At 39.1% G+C, this 17,890-nt stretch overlaps 1 protein-coding gene across 2 annotated transcripts in view; it reads right to left on the bottom strand.

Moving 5' to 3' along the window:
* Positions 1-16,575, bottom strand: part of SMAD2 (SMAD family member 2) — a 48,588-nt gene extending 32,013 nt beyond the window's left edge. The window contains exons 1-2 of one of the 2 annotated variants that reach the window (XM_085322227.1): positions 16,555-16,575; positions 6,999-7,292 (exon numbers count right to left, since the gene is read on the bottom strand). In XM_085322227.1, the coding sequence (XP_085178353.1) occupies positions 6,999-7,234 (236 nt within the window). In that variant the 5' untranslated portion in view covers positions 7,235-7,292; positions 16,555-16,575. The remainder of the gene's footprint in view (positions 1-6,998; positions 7,293-16,554) is intronic. The other variant, XM_085322226.1, reaches the window with a different exon arrangement.
* Positions 16,576-17,890: the final 1,315 nt, after the last annotated feature.

Here is a 17,890-nt window from a genome sequence, read left to right as displayed (position 1 = left end):
AAGCTGCTGCAGACCACAGTCATTCTGCCCTTACTGCCTTGCAGGGGCCAGAGTCTGGCCCAAAGCATTTGGAAGACATCAAGAACTTCCTCAAGTCTTCTACAGAGATTCTRGAGACAGCACTCGAGTCCCACCATAATTACAGAACTGAAAAGGGCAAGCACATTTTGCTTCTCCTCCTGCTACACCTTCTAGTGGAGGCATCCAAAGTCTCCACAGCATCAGCTATCACAGAGAGGGTTTGCTAAGTTGGTCTTGCCTAAAACTCATGAACACTCGGCTATCACTTGCCATTTGTTGTTCTCCTAAGGCATCATTTTTATTTAAATTCCAACACAAGAAAAGGAGGATGAAGCAGAGCCTGCTATCAATAATCCCATCATGATAAGTAGTCAGTTTACTAGCAAACAATTTACAAGCATGCTTCTTGCAATCTAAGCAGAAACAGTGCTTCAGTGTATGTCAACATAGGTAAACTTTTTATGGATTTACATTTAGGATGCTTAAGATGTTCAACTATATATCTTAAAACATTTATAGAATCACTTTATGTCTCAGTGAATGTGTATGGAATGAGATATGACATATCACTTGAGGACATTCTTTAAACCAGCAGTTCTCAACTTGTGAGCTACGATTAAGAATTAGTGTCCATCCTCAACTCAACTAGCAAATTATCGCATCTCTGCTACAAACTAACAGATGGTGCCAAATTCTGTTGCTGGAAAAACAGACTTCACCTCTGTCTGGAGAGCACTATTTTAGTATCTACTGTGTCAATTCAACTGCCTGTGGTTGCCCTCTTAGCTAACCTGTTAGCAGAGATGCAGATGTTTGAACTCTCCTGTAAGTTTCCAGAGGAACCATTTTTTTCTTCTCCCTCAGTTTAATCGTTGAAATCATCCACCTTTTATGACCTTAACCTGGAGAGGAATACAGCACAGGAATCACTGTATTACTATCTACTGAAGTAACCTATTTTGGGAAATAATCTATTCCAGAAGCCAGGTTAGCCATAGTGGTGAGCAAAAGCACCCTTAAAACGAGGTTACTGCATGCAGCTATGCATCACTTTCCCGCCAAACATTCCCAGGGAATGCAAATAACCATACTAAGTGATAGAACAGGTTTTGYTGAAAAAAACTGTGCACTTTAGACCTAAATTAGGCATGACTTTTTATTCTGCTACATGAAGAAAAAGGCACCCAGATTTTCTCATCTTAAAAGATTTATTTGCTCTCAAACAGCAGTTTAAGGCMCCTGTCCTACCTTCAAAAATGTCTTTTCTTTGCCCAGTTTGCTTCTGCTGTTGTTCGCTCCTAAATACTTTGATCAGCACTATTTACTTTCATCTAGAGAGGACAATAACTAATACAAGCATCAGCTTTCAGAAAGCGTTTCAATATATGAAATAAGCCATGCCTAGGCTATTTACCTTATCCATGTCGCTAACTTGCTGCAGGGAATGAAAGAAGGGCTGCAGGACAGGCAAGTTAAAGAACGATACTGTCATACTAGAGAAATTCATAATTTCTTTATCTAAAAGTGAGAAAGATCATACAATAGTCCAGTTCAGGTGCTTGATGAACTTTATAAAATATTCTTCTTAAGAATCGAGATGTGATCAGTTCCATGACAGCAATTTAAGAAGTTACCAATCTTCACTATTAGCCAAAGTGAAAAATATACAATAGGTATGGCTTTAAAATACTATCTCGTCATCCTAACAAACTCAAAGCAGCAGCATCACTACTGAAATTTGATCAGAGTAGGTAGTTCTTGATTTTTAAGCCTAATCAACCAATTCACTTGCAGTTGCTTACTTTGCATTTAATCCCACATTCCTCCTGAATCTTCTATATTCTCAAAACCACAGAGCCTACTAAGGTTTCTTCTTTGCCTCCAGAGAGTAACAATGCAGAATTCACCTCACACTTGAAGTCAGAAGCCAGGTCCTTCAAGAAGTCTAACCATTGAATGAATTCCACAAGTCAGCTGGACTCTCCAAGAACAAAGGCAGGATTTAAATCCTTYTTGTTACCTGTCCCTTTTCAGTCAGAACTGGGAGACTGCTCAAAACAAAGCAAAAAACACGGTTCTGAAAACCAGGAAGTAACAGAGATGCTATCCTCACGTTAAGCAAGAATAGTCATTTTTCAGAAAGCACTTTTAAAACTGTAATGGCACAGCAGCCTGGGAACCAAAGCTTAGACAGCAGTATTAGCCTTCACTCTGCGCTTATTAAAAAAAAAAGTTGCATTTCACTCACTGAAGCCTTCTTAATGCACTTGCAGAGCACTAGCACCTTAGCCAAGAATCCCTAAATTTGGATTCAAATTCACRGTCCTTAACCCTTACCTCAGCCAGTACAGTACCCTGCCAGATACATCACTTTCCTTYTGTGCCTTAATCCCTTCCATAACTTCCATAACACAACTTCCTTCTGTTATGAAGCAGTGAAAGTTTCCCCTCTTCTACAGAGGGGAAAAAAAAATCCAAGTCTCCCTGGGGTTCAAGTTGTAAACATYGTTTTACATACACTATCAAAAGCAAGCTTACATATCTGCTGCCATTACCACTAGCATCAACAAAAATTTTGTCTGTTCAGGAAGAAAGTTTGTTCTTTTAAGTTAACGATCAGGAAGTTATTTGGTGCTATATCAAATCTTTCTAGAGTACTGAGATGACTATGCAAACTTCTAGAAAGAGCAAACAGAGGTATACTGTTACAGATGCATCATTCAGCTGTCTCCTCTCCTTCCCCTCAGTTGGCAATAGCCACACCAGGGTATACACGAAGGCTAAAATGAATAAAGAGGTTGAGACTGATGGAAGGTGCCTATGTGTTCTTTTATCACCCCACATGCACGTATACGTTGAGAGATACAGCATGCCTCTCTTCAGCGTTGCATTGTGCAGACTGTGACAGTGCAGAGTGGGGAGATTGCCAGCAAAAAGACGAGACGCAGAGCACTCTGCGAGTTCGACAGTAGGTAAGTGAAAGCACAGCACAAGATGGCATCTTCTGGGGGAGAGTGAATGGATTACGATGTGTAACAAACAAGGATTAGAGCCATACCTAGGGAATACTCTGTACAGGCAGGTCATCTCCATTACCACTCACCTTTCACATAAGGCACTATTACAGTTGCCATGTTACCCGTACATTGATAGAGAAGCGGAATTCAATCTGTGATATGGATTCATTTGGTTACAGCTCAAGAATGACACAATCAGTTCTGCATTAGTTTTCAGAAACACGTGCCACGGAGCAACGTAAGGCATTATGAGCCAGTCTGAACTCCATGCAAAAGCCACCCTTCTTCCCTTAACTTCCTTTTAAGGGATAACTACAACACTGCACTCAGCATGATCCCCTAACTCATTTCAGTTAACCTCCTCTGATATTAGTTCTACATATTTGGCATTATTCAAAAAGCATTTTTTTAAACAAGTCTTACTAAGAAAGCAAGAGACAGCATGAAGTATGTGTGTATATATTATATATACACTTAAAAAAAAAGAGAGAGAGAGAGAGAGAGAGAGAGAGAGAGAGAGAGAGAGAGAAGAGCTACACAGTTGACTACACCATACTATGGGGATGCTAAAACTAGGTGATTTGTGTTTCCCTTCTTTGGATTACAATGCCCTGCACTGTTATCATTTAAAGGACTTTGTCTATAATGAATGCAGACTGTGGATATGCCATTTGACTCTCCACTACATGGTATAGTTTAGTTTGTTAAAGGCTTGGATTTCTGTTATTGTTATTTTAAAATATTTGTTTACAAACAGGTCCTTTGGAAGAAGTCTTATATAAGCWGATGCTCATGTCCTTTATTTCTTCACTGACTGCTTTAGGGCTATATTTGTATCAAAACCACAAGGGAGAGCATAAAGACACATTCTTACATACAACTGAACTCATTACACATTTTAGAAAAGTGAACTCAAGTGCCAACATTTAGTTTGAGGATACACAGGGATTATGAGATTAGAATTCCACTGGCTTGCTGGGAGGATTCAGCAAGATAACTACAAATTACTTAGAGAGCTAGTGTCAAAAGGACCGCTGTACTTATTTAGCCTCTGCTCTAGATTACTGACCCACTTAGGAAGCGCTAAGCACCCCTGCTGTGCCGTGCCAACACCCACTCCATCTGTTTGCTTCTGCTTTCTCAGAACCCCTATTAGGCTGCATAAGAAGTTGTGTTAATTACCACATGAGCAGCTTGAATACTACACATAGTATCAGCCTTACTTAGTATGTGGTCACCTTGACAGACAGGGCAGAAACAGAACAATTGTAATCGCAGCAGGATTAGAAATGACATACAGTAACTACATTCAAGTTCTGATGAGGGAATTTTACTCAACTTTTGTCAAAGCTTCTTTCAGTTTGGAGAGAAGCCTACAGACTTTYAGTTACTTTGGATTTTTATGATGAAGTGGTATATGGGAGTCAGAAATTTCCAGTTTGGTATGATGTTTAACAGGACCAGAAATTTGTAAAACCACAAGTGAAACTTCTGCTGAGGGAATAATGCAACAGTCTGAAAAAGAGGCAGACAGCACCGGTCAATACCTACTCTTAGTTAAACAAGACGAGTGACTTCACTAGTGGGAAAAAACAAAAAACAGAAGAGCATTTGGCAAGTTAGTCCATGTTAASTCAGAATTGCATCTTAGTAGCTTTGCACCCCAAACTTCTTGCTGATTTGGAAGAAAAAGCTTCAAATTCAGTATTTTGTTATCATCCCTGATGACCTACAGATCTTTGGTCATCCACTGAAGTTGGTCTCAAGCAGAGGTTTTATTARTTTCTTAAATTCAAGAATCTCTAAAAATTATTATTTTGCTGACATTTTTTCATTCTTGAGCACCTAGACTACTTGTGTCAAAGTGAAATAATATGAACAGTCTAAAAGCCAACTACGAAACTAAAGAATTTCACRGAGCACTGCTGACAATCCTCATATCATCTAGCCCCTTAACACCAAAACCACTTCTTTATTTAAAATTAAACCTTGTGTTCAATTCAGTTTGGCCATCACCACTTGAAGAGCTCTCTAGCTACCAGCTTCTTCCTAAGGCAGTCAAAAAAGTAGTAAAATCCAGGTCCAGTTCTTTAGAGTTGACACCAGGATAGCTGAGAACAGTATGTCACAGCCCAGCATGAACTGCTGATCACAATATGGAGACTCTATAATACTGAGTATAACAGATCTTTGCATTCTGTTTTAAAGAGTTCTTTACTATTATTACTGTAGCACAAGAGGTCACACAGGCAAGAACAACAACTTGAATACAAAAGACAAGTGCCCTAGGAAAATAGTTGTAAATTGGCATGCTGTTTGTATCTAACATTGGCTTCAAGATACTTAGACAACCGTTCTTCTGATGTAGTAGTATTTACTGCCCTGGTATCCCTGCAGGACAGCTCTAGGAAGTCTAACATTTAGTCAAAAAGTTAGATACGCATTTGTATCAAGTGAATAGTTGTATGGCTAGTTGTACGGCACATTCAGTTTATATTGCGTGAAAGTTTCTTCCAGCTGAGCATTCAGTCTTTGTCATGGTAAAGACCTGGCTAAATATACAGAGCAATCTCAATAAAATACATACCTCAGTAGGTTCAAATCTTAGTCTACCAATCCACAGTAAGATCACAAAGCTTTAACAAATACTTAATTTCAGATTGTTTTCTAAGTCAAAAGGAAGAAAGCAGAAGGGAAACCCAAAGAATTTTGAGACCACTTTAGGGAGAAAAAAAAATGCAAGCAGCATGCAGCACTAGAAACAAAAGGTTAATCAAGATAAAAGAACAGAATTTAAATAGTCATTGATTCAGAGCATARGCAAGATTTTCTCAGAAAGCTATGTCAAATCTAAAAGAGAATGCTAAAACCATTATTAGATAAAGGCTATAACACATTTGATATGTGGAAACCATTACTGACACCAGTTAAATCTAGTCTGCGCTATGATTAGTACAAAGTTGGAAAGCATAGTGGGGACTAACATGCTAATATAGAAACCAAGCTCATAAAATGCATGTCCCTTCTCTCCCTTAGAAACTATTTTAAGTGTCAAGGAGCTAGGGGCCCAAAATATTCCCGTGTCACAAGATCCTGTAACTTTTTCATAACAAGAAAAAAAACACCTGTGAAGTGATTTGATATTTATGTTGCACACTTAATGAGCTTACACATGCACCTTCATGGGAATTTTGTACAATATGAATCTAAAGTACATCACATTAATACTTACAAACACAACCCTTGCCTCTCGCACAGCAGTTGCTATGAATTAAGTTGAGAAAGTCAAAGAGGTAGAATGCAAGTCGTTCACCTAAATGTGTATATATATATATATATGTATATATAAAGGAGCAGAAGAGAATTTCTAGAAATACTCCAAGTTATTAAATGAAAAGCACTTTCATTAACCAATAACAAATAATAATTACAGTTAATAAACCGATCTGCAGGCAATCTGCCTCCAAATATAAAAGTTTCCCTTCCAAAGGGAGAATGGATGCAGCTTGCACAACTTAAGCTACCATATACAACTGAAAATAATCAGATGACTGAAGTGTTGACCAAGGAAAAACGAGTCAATTTTTTATTTAAGTGAAAGTGTAGGTTCAAGTAAGCTCCTCCAATTATAGACCGAGTTATCAAACATAAGCATAACGCAGTGCTACAAACAAAAAGCTGTGCTAGGCACCACCAAGATATATACAAACTGTAATCTAGTTGGTACTGCAAAATGAACATAAAATTATTAGAAATTTTGGTTTTACAAAGCATGTGATTCAGTTGTAAGAGCTGAAGCAAGCACTATTTAAAACCAAGGCAGGTTTTAAAGTTTTTTTTCAAAAAAATTCAAAAGCATGCAACATGGTTTTTTGTTTGGTTATTCACAAGACTGTATAAGCTTCAATTTAGTCATTTCTTAATTGAAATATTATTATAACCAAACACAACAGCACTTACCTTGGTATTGTCACACATTTTGTATTGCAATTTTGAGTGGTAATTGCCTTCTCAAGCTCATCCAGCTGTCCCGTTTTCTTTAGCTTCTTGACCAAGCTTTTCACTGCTTTTTCACACCATTTTTCCTCCTGACCATTCTGCTCACCACCACCAGCTCCTCCAGAGCCACCAGCAGATTTTTTCCATCCCAGAAGTCTCTTCACAACTGGTGGAGTGAATGGCAATATGGATGACATGATTTTCACCAGACAGAACACTCAGCACGCAACAAATTAAGAGATTCCCGGCTGATCCCTAGAAACACAAACCAGAACAGACACATTAGCACCGAGGTATTACATAAGACAAATACCTTGCTAGGAACTTCATTATCAACCACTGTAGGACACAGKTTCCCCAAATAAACCAGTTAACAGTTCAAAACTAGTCTGCATCATGGTTAGTTATGTCACCAATGAGATTTAAGTGCAAGCTTTCTGCACACCATTCTTCTCCTTCAACAGTTTCTGCAAATTAGTATACCAGTTTACTGTTCAATTAGTTATTTTATTCTTCCTCAAATCTTTTCTGGTTAAAGTCTAACTCTTATATTTATTGAAGCAAATAACTTTAGTCTAGCTTTGTACCTAAACTGGTGGAATTTAGTCATTTGTGTAAATGTTAATCAATGATTGACAATTTGTAAATAGATATGCATGTTTTGCCTAACTCCAAATTAATTTACCAAGCAAAATTGTATTTGGAACACCATTTAGTCACCACAGCTTGAAAGTCTTCCTATGGCCAGTCATTTGGAAAGCCTTGTCTTGTTTGTCATTATTTAAAACAACTTATTGATTTTTGTTCCTTTGGGACATCAATTTGACGTCCCATTCACTCTCAAGTTTAGTGCTGAGCTTATTTTCTTCATCCAGTTTAGAATGGCCTATAGATAGTGAATCTTCCCAAGTGACACTACTTCACATTATTAGAAGTCTTTCAGAATTCTTTGAAGGATATTTAAAATCCAAGTTTTCAGGTACCTGAGCTGTGGAAGTATTTGTCTGTTTTCAATTTTGATAGCTTTACATTCACTAACTACCACCTGAGATCAAGAAGGGATTCTGAAACAACTTGGGCTATGTTCAGCTTTCACTGTGACTTATCAAATCATTCAACAGGAAAATAACAGCTAGTAAAAAATCTCTTGGTTTTGAAGCTCCTATTAAGGCTAGCTTTACATATTAAATTATAAGCCCCAGATCAGCTTTATTATTTTGGGCAGACAGCTATTATAGCTTGCTTGAGGACATCATGATCCTGTGGAAAGAGGAATGGTATTAAATCCCACCCCCCCCCAAAAAAAAAAAAAGCCTAAAAAAAAGCCTTATTCTTATTCCCAAACAGCAACTGAGTATTTGAATTTCAGAAAGGTACCTTGTTTCCCAGCTTCAAACCCCATAGTTTTGTGAGCTAGCTTGGTCAGCTGAGATATCCTTTTTTAGCTAAGAACTAATGCTACCTTCAAGCTCCTTCATCAGAGCCTTTGAGGTACCTTATGTGCCTCACACTCCTCATTTCTATTGAAATGAAACAGCTATTTCATGTTATTAAGATTTCACCCTTGATTTGAGATATTTAAGGCTATAGTATTCAGGATTAAGTTATGCTTTGTCATATTGTAGCAGTTTCAGTGAGGACCATGAAGTCAACAAAAGATACATTATATTAATAACATAAAATTGTAACTTTGACTTCCACAAAAGAGAACATTACATAGAAAAGCTATTTCATTTTCAATTAAATTATAACCTCCACAAAATAGCTTGAGACCACTTGAAAATATTACTGAAACAAGAATTACAGCTGTCCAGGCTCCAAGAAACAGAGGTTCTGATTAACAGGCACTSAAGTTTAACACCGTTAATTTTAGGGAAGGGACTCAAAATAATCCATCAATCTCGAGTATTCATTCTCATACAGGACTATAATACGAAAAGAACTTCTATTCTCCSAATAACATTAAATTATTGCAGAATCATGTCCAATTGTGTCCAATCTGACCGCAGGTCAGGTTTTGCAGCCAGCAAAACCATTATACTGGAATTCTGTCTGCAATGACTAAGAAAAATAAACAATATCCAACATTTCAAAATTAAATCCTAAATAGGACACTCAAGTTAGTCTCACGGGGAGCTAAGCCAATGCAACAGCTTTTTGCCTCAAGAAGTCCAGGTCTTGTTTCTTCCTTTCTCCCCATCTCCTCTGCTCCAGCCTTGATGCGTTAGAGCTTCCCACAAAAACTCAAGACAGCCAGCCCAGAAGACATTACCAAGTTTTTTTGCCAAGCTAGTTTTCTTCCAGGTTAACAAGTTGCACCAGCTCACGCTGCAGTACTCTAAGTATCAGCATTGATACCTGGCAACTTGCTGAAGCATGCATGGAAGACCAAGACTCTCCTCCAGCTTCAGCCTTCAACAGCGCTGTTTGCAGTTTACTGCATCTCTTGAACTGCAACCTGAGCATACACTCTATTATTAGATAATTAGCTCTGGTGGAAAAGCCAAATGAAGCAGTCTTATTCCCATTTCCGCCTGTCCTGAACTGCTTGTGGGCCAGGCAGTGAAACAAGTTAGACCCTTCATCTGGTACATTGAGTGGCTCCAGAGACAAAACGGGAGGCTTACGTAGCCTCTGCTGTTTTAAGAAATGCTCATAGTAAGCTTTTGAAACAGGAAACTGGACTAGATGTTCCAGGTGTGACCTGGAATAGCCGTTGCTCTGAAACACATTAAAAGACTCTCAACTTTTGAGCAGAGCCAGCACTAGATGCTTCAGAGGCATATGCCAGAATTTCCAAAAACTGAAGGGGGGTAGCTTATTTTGCCACAAAGACCATGTTTTAAACACTAGTAATTCACAGTATAGAGTCTGAGCACCAAATCCAATGCTCTCAGAAGTAGAGAACTACAAGGATCAATACTGATGTTTATTCACACCTCAATTCTCCTCAAATTTATGGAGCTCTCAGTTCCACATAATCCTCATACTTCCCATTCTTTAGCTTCAGATTTGACACCTTTCAKTGCCCCAGAATAGTGAAATACGTTTTATGAGGCTGACAAATAACTAAGGTCTGATTTAATACCAAGATAAATTGCCTATTTTTCCAGGCCTCTAAAAACATTCTCAATACTTTCATCTAGTTCTTCTGCTCCTGAATACCCCTTGAGATGAGATGTCCAGTTTCGCAGTATTCCCTCCCTTAAGACATAACACTGATCTATATATATGTATATAGAAATATAATTTTCAGTATTCTCTGGTGCTTAAAAAAAAAGAATAACATTTCCCTTTCTGTTTCAAATACACATTAAGCCATCCAACTCTTGCAGCAGGGAAGAATTTAGAAGCCCCATATGTATCAGTTGTTCCTTACATTTGAATTTAAAGAGTGCTTTACATTTAAGGAGTCCTTCATTACACTGATTACTGCACCTTAACAGCTGTTTAAAAAATTAAACATATACCACAGCTGCAGCCTAAAATTCTGGGAAGCTTAAACTAACTTCTTCCTTCTAGTCATTGGTATGCTATGTGCCATTAAGTTTCCCTAAGTTATTCCAGTAATGGCCCCGTATCTTTAAAAGGCCGAGCAGAAAGAATGTGACACAAGTAGGACAGGACTTCATTCAGCTTTGGACTGCCACTGATGGTGGATAGACTCCCGGTAAGAGAATTTTTCAGCTGGCTTTATTTCTGCAAAAGTTACATTCTTCTCCAAACCCAAAGGAGGTACTAAGTAGTACAAGRCATGTTTAGCTTGAATCCTAAGCAATTTATCTAAATCTAAATTATGCAAGGACAAAGCAGCAATAAAGTAAATAATAAGAAATACTCTACTGGGTCAGAACAGTGATGTATCTGGCCTAGCGCTCTATCCACAACAGCAGCAAAAAGGATATACTACTCAAGGAAAGCACGAGAGTCTGGCTGCTTTACATAACACATTCCCCACCTAACCCTTCAGCATCTGCAACCACTAYAGCAACAATGTGAGAGATTACATCCTTACCTACTCCATTTAGTAGCCATTTACAGACTGTTGCCCATGAATTTTTCTAATTACTTTTAGACCTGATGATACTATCTGCCTCCACAACTTCTTGTGGCAACCAGCACCAGGTATTTACTGCCCATGGCGTAAAGAAGAACTTTTAGCTGTTTTAACTTGATCTCTTCCTMGTTGCAGATGTGCCCCTTGTTCTACTCCTGCAAGCTTTGTTGAAGAGCTGCTTACATTCACCTTGCCTACAAGCTTCATGATGTTGTAGATCTGAATCACAGCACCCCCACAAATGGAGGGCTATCAGCTTTTTGTCAAAAACAAAGCATAGGAACACAGCTCATACAGCCTGGGAAGCTTCTCTGGAGAGAGGTCTAGCCTGAAAGCTTTACTTCAACCAAGTTACAAGCACCTAAAGGCATGGTAGAAGAACTGACCTAAAGACTACAGGAAAAGTTAAATCTGACTATGGTCTATGTTTGCCACTTACCTTTTTGGTCATATTATCCTAAAGCTCCCAATATTATTATTAAGAAGTATAAAACAGGATCTACACCTCACATGCAACTTACAGCTAGAGAATGGACAGCACATCTGTGCTGCTAAACGTGTGGCAGAAGCTCAAGCAGATATCTTCCCCTTGGACCTCCACTCCCTGTGGCTTCTTGTATACAACTCTTTAGATGGCAACCATGTCCATCTAGTCTGAGGAACCCTGTCTATACCTGTGGATTTACAAATCACTTCGCCACAGCCCATTTTGACCAGCGAATGCCATTTCATCACCCACAATTTTTTACCTGTAAGTAGATATAGTAACACAAGGAGTTGTAATATTTTGTTCTCAAAGCATCATCTTCTTATTCACCACTGTTGATACTAGCCTCTGTCACTTGCTAAAAACATCCCTGTACCACTGCTGCTTCTTTGTATCCTTTCTGGATCCATAAAGAGGTATAAAACGCTTCCTTTCCCACCCCAATTCTGAACTTCAACACTGCAAGAAACATTTCTACACTACAAAGATGGCTGCAGAGTAAATAAATACATGCTAAATCTTTAACACCTCTTCTTCCTTGTGATACAGTCTTTGCTAATTCCTTGTAGTCCACTGCCAATCATCTCCAAATACCAAGTACCCATTTAAGGTGTTTGCTTTTAAGGACCTCGACAACTGTGCTTCCTCATCATTCATTCTTTGCACCCTCTCTCCTTTGCTCATTCTGTTACCACTAAGGCCCGACACTACACTCAAAAATTGGATCTTTTGCCTTCCTGTGTACTATTTCCACATTTCAACATATTGAATACCTTCCTGTAACTCATCAGTGAGTCTCAAGATCCCTTTCTCAGCTCAGCAACGGTTGAGCTATTAGTACCAAGGCAGAACTACAATACAGAGCAGAGAGCTACTACCTCCACAGTTGCTTGTTTTGTGCTGTAAAATTGTGGCTTTGAATATTCAGTTTTGCCCAGAGAAGTACAAGTGTTGCTTTAGATTGCTGGCACATAGCGAGCATGTGCAGTTAAAAAGGAAGTTACTCCAAAACTGGAAGATTTACAAACTGCCTCACTTTGGTGGTATCTAGTTCATCCCTACCCCTGCAGTATATCCCATTTCCTGATGCACACATGTTTCTACAGTTGGTCAAACATAGTGTCATAGTTGGCAACTTTTTAAGTCACAGTTTGAGTCATGTCTGCTATTATTCCATTCTACTATTCTCTGGAACAAGTATCAAATGTTAAGCCCATGATCCCAGCAACAACTGAGCATAAAAGATGAAGAAAATCTTAAAGGCAGCGTGCTACCAAATTAAAACCTTCAAGGAATATTTCCTTTACTGAGTGTCTGGAACATACTATAAACACACTGCTGCTACCAAAAATATCAAGTGATTTCTGGCTAATTTATTCTAAAACCTTATGCAACATATTTCATATCAGTCTGCTTATTCATCTTAAACTTSAAATAAAGAAATCTGATCTTTCCTGGGTTTATTAGAAGTCTTCTGGCTTGGAGGAATTTTATTTGCAAGTGCTCTTCTTGGATAAAGAGGACAGAAGTYAAGCTCTTGAGGAAAGAAGATCGAAAAGAATCATTTGTGGCATCTGAAGACAGTCTAAAAGTTCATTTCCTCCCAATCTTCGTCTCATTTTTCTGGTATTATTAAGAAAAACAATGCTTTTTCCATTAATCTTGGAATTTGGTGGAATCGATAAAGAATCTCACCCAAGCGCACATTGTTTCAGATCTCAGAGAGGAAGGAAAATACACCTTTTCCCTTCACATGCCTCTCTGTGGTATTAGTTGTTTCAGAATAMGGTAACATGTACTGAAGCATAGCCTACTTAAGGCAATATCAAGATATAACAATATTAAACGTTTTGAAGGGTATAACTTATGTAGTACTATTAATGTCACCTATATTACTGTAAAATCACTATGAGTTAGAGAAACTTTGAGAAAAAGAAAATAAGTCTTTGATCTTGCACTGAACAGAAGTAAAAGAAAATTAATTTATGAACTGCTTCTAGATTCTTTAGACTTGTTCTAAACAGCAATAGGACAACTTATTTTCAATGGAACCTGAGAAAGTTTTCCCTGGTGTTAATGATCTCAACTCACAGGAAACTTGAATTTGGTACGAAGTTCAAACCAAAAAACAGTATATTTTGCTTTCAGACAAAATATACTCTAATTAATACATTCAGTGGAATGGGCAAGAGAAGACATTTTATTTCTACCCCTGTATCCACCTCCCTTCCAAAAACTGCCTTTTGACTTTCCAGAAAGGCTCATTCTTTCTTCTTCTACAAATGTGTATTTAAAGATACCTGGTTTTGTCAAATTGAAGAAGCTCAAAACTGCTGCTGTTTATGTGGATTTGAGGAACCATCACACACAAAAGGTGATGCGCATCCTTCTCCGCCCATCATCTGGGTGGAGTATGTCGGCTTCAAATACTTCCTCAGTGGGTTTGGGGTGTTTGAGATTTTTCTGCTTTTGGCGGTAGGGGCAGAGAGGAGTCGGAAGGGGAATCCAGTCCTGCTGAGCAATGCCCTCAGTTCCACCCCCCCTCGCCGGTTCGGCTTTGCAGCCAATTAGGCCAGCAGTGGGGAGTGGCTCTAAAAAGCTCCCTCCCAAGGGGCTCCATCTGGCCAGCTCTCGGGCCAAAGCTCCACGAAGGAAAGCCAAGGTCCTTGTTCAGCTTTGACATGAGCAGATGAAGTTCGAGGCAGGCTGCTTGCAACTTTGGCGACAGGAGCGAAGAAAATTCTTCCTCCGAGACAGCTTTAAAACGAGAATTTTGTAACACGCCAATTTAGAAAGTCAACAGATGCATTAATTCTTTAAATTTATTATGCTCTAATACTGCCATGCATCTCAAAATCCTGCATAACTGTATTATCTTTATATAGCCCACTGAAAAGAGAATTACCCACTTACTTTGAAAGTAGACCTTTTCTTCTCACTCATTTCATAAAGTTTGATTATGAAACAAATGAGAAAACTTACGCTTCTCATACCCAGAATTAAAGTACGCACCAACATGATGTTATGAAAGCTTCAGAAGCTGCACTTTTTTCCAATTACTAAGGACTACTGCAAAGTACAGACAAAGGTAATAATGGAAAGCTCTACGCCTATTACAACATTAGCACATTGAAAACAGCACAAGTAATCACAGTATACTAAAACTGCATGCAACTAGAGACACAAGAGGAGATTTTAATTTTAATCAATGACCTTTGATTAAGCTACTAATAGGACCGGAGCATTTTAGCAGCTCTCCCAGAACTACAAAAAAGAGAGGAGTATTACCAAGAACGTAGTCAGCCAATTCACTTGACTTCACAAAGCAACAAACTTCTGTGAGTTTGTTCATATTAAGTACGTGCAAAAATTGCTTCTTAAAACTGAAAGACTAGTATTTCCACAAAAGCTCCACATACACATTCCAAACCACAGCAGTTTTGCAAGTCTTCTTTCTTCTTTTGTTTTGACTAAGATTTTCCGTGGGTAACAAGCAAGTGTCAATTTGATTATTTTAGAAAGTAAATGCTCCTGGGATAAATTTGACTGGGATAGTCACTAGTCACGTACTCAATTATCAAGTACCTGTTTTGTTTTTCATCCATATAGCTTAGCAGCTTCTCCACTTTGTTAAATGATAAACAAGTGCATTTAATTAGTTTATTCAATTTAACTTCCAAAACAGGCCTAAAAAATGTTCTTCAGACACTCCCCTTGATAAGCAGAGTCTCTTCACTCTGTACTGAAGATTGCCTTATGTTAAGCTCACACTGCTCCAGTGTAATTTAATCAAGCTTGAGCTCCAGACTAAACTGTTAGGAGACCCAGGAACTACTCCCTCACAGTCTCTTCTTGGTCTTCACACTATGACTGTCAAACAAGCATAACCATGACAAAACGTCATCTGGATTGAAGCCTTACTCTTTGCAATATAGTTTCTCTAGTGGAAGTTGAAAGCAATGGTTAGGAAGATTTTTCAGCAGTAGCCAATTTTTTCTAGCCCAGAGAGTATTGAACACAGGGCTGCCTGTACTCTCCAGTCTATTACAAAAAACTAATCCCATCGCATGACCTGCAGCAATTCAGTTTAACAAATCAACAATTACAAATATTTTGGCAAAGTAAGCTTAGGTATTGTTTGCCTCTCGGCACAGTTCACAACCAGTTTGTGGCTTTATGATAAAAGTCATTAAATCCAATCTGAAAAGCAGAATTTACAGCTCACTTAGCAAGTCAGGCCCATAAATGGATGCTTTCAATTACAGCGCATTTACATGCACAAATCATTAAGGCAGTGCTGAATACATTTGAAAACTCTAGAATACTTTTATCATAATTAAAACTTTGTGCACTATTCTTTATAGAAACAAAAACTTAGGAACTCTCCTCAGTCTCAAACAGAGCTCGGATTCGCTATTATTCCAGACCTACTACAAAGCCTGTTCTCCCAGCAGTTTTGTGGGAAAGGGATTAGAGAGATGGAAACAAGTTTTGCTTTTTAAAAGTCACACTCAGTAACGGAGATTTGTGAGCTCCAATAAACTCAATTATATCAACCAGTGCTCAACACTTCTGAAAGATCAAGTGGAACAGGAAGATGGAGGTGGACCCTGGAGGGCCTTTCATTTGGAGATTTGCTGTGTAATTCAAGCTTATTTTATTTTGATCATGAACCTATCATCTCAGTGGAGGAAAAGAAGAGATCACCTAAGAGACAGARATACCTCATTTTTTCAAGTGTTCTCTTTTTTAAATGATCAAACAAAACCTCAGAGAAGTTGACAAGTTTTTCAAGATTATCAAAGAAGCTAGACTTGTGGGCAATGTAAAGAAGAGTCAAACACATTTGTTTATTTTGGTGACCTCCAGTGCAATCCAAGTCTGAACCACACAATTACAAAACAACAATCCACTACAAAGTCCTTCTATTTAGCATTCCAATATATTGTTAGGAGATGTCTTTAAATACATACCTAAATTTAGTTCAAGCCACCTCAAATGAGATCCTCCCCCTTCCTCTTTTTAAAGGCATTTATAATTAATGCTATCTTTCACCATGACAGTGCTGAGTGAAGGGGGAAGGGAGGCACAAGGGACTTCAGAAACCTCCCCTTTACTTATAACTCACTCCCCCYTTTAATTCACTGCAGCATGTAAACAAAACTTTCAAAGAAGAAATGCATAAAGAATGTACTCATGCACCACGCACCTAATGCCCCAGCACTGAGATAAAGCATCGGAAAGTCTAAACAGCAATCTTGTTCTGTTAAGGCAGAAAGCTTCCCTTAACAAGTTTTTTGTTGTTGTTGTTGTTGTTGTTTTCCCCAGCTTGCAGAACAGAGCAAAGACAAATCAGTCTCTCACTACAGAGTCCAGCCCCCACAGAAATAATGTCACAAATCAGTTTGAAAGTACGGCTCTCCGGGCAAAGAGGGGAACACTTAAGGACAGATAAACCTGCTGTTATGTGCAGGCTCCTAATAAGCTGTCATTATAAACTTCTTGCTATAGATACAATCCTACCTGTTTATAACCACAAGCTGTGGCAACATTAACTCCCCATGCAATACACGTCCCAGCATTCGCCAGCAAGATTTTCAGAAATATCTGTTTGGTAAACTGCTAAAGTAAAACTTCTTGTCAAAGCTATCCGCTTGTTTGCAAAGCACTGGAAGAGAGCGCAACAGGCATTTTTTCTTGGGCCAAAACTATGATGGACAACTGAAGTACCAGGCTGCAGTCCGAATCCCAGCTGTTTGATTCAACAGCTCTGCAGGGCACCACAAGGGCTTTTCACCCATGCACTCTCCTCCCCTTCTTTTATTTCCCCACAGTGAAGACTAAAAGCTTGTCCTACGCCAAGCTTTCTCCCCCCCCCCCCCCCAAAAAAAAAGTAGAAACTCTAGCAGGCTGCAGCAACTATCAGCATTTATCACGGCACAACTTCTCCCATGTGCTTATCTAGGTAGATGAAACACTTAACAGATGACGTCTGTTTACATTTTTACGAGGCAAGATAGCTGCAGCATTAACAAAAAAACAAGCGCCGCGAAGGAAAGCACTCACTGCAACCCGCGCACAGACGCCTCATGGAGGCAGCGCGTAACTTCACGCTGCTGGCTTCGGGCTGCCAGAGGGGGCGGACAGAAGAGCACCGGCCGCAACCCTCCCCCGCGACGCGCTCCTAACTTTGCCCCCCAGCCCGGCACCAACTTCCTGCGCCCCTCGCCGCTACGGGAAACTCAACTCTCCCTCCTCCTCGCCGAGGCACGACCCGGCCCGCTCCCCGCGGCGGCTCTCCGGGCCCCT

This window comes from Rhea americana, unplaced genomic scaffold (assembly GCF_003343005.1).
Source record: "Rhea americana isolate MKP2758 unplaced genomic scaffold, rheAme1 scaffold_75, whole genome shotgun sequence".
Lineage (NCBI taxonomy): Eukaryota > Metazoa > Chordata > Aves > Rheiformes > Rheidae > Rhea > Rhea americana.
This window is presented reverse-complemented; position numbering and strand designations above follow the sequence as displayed.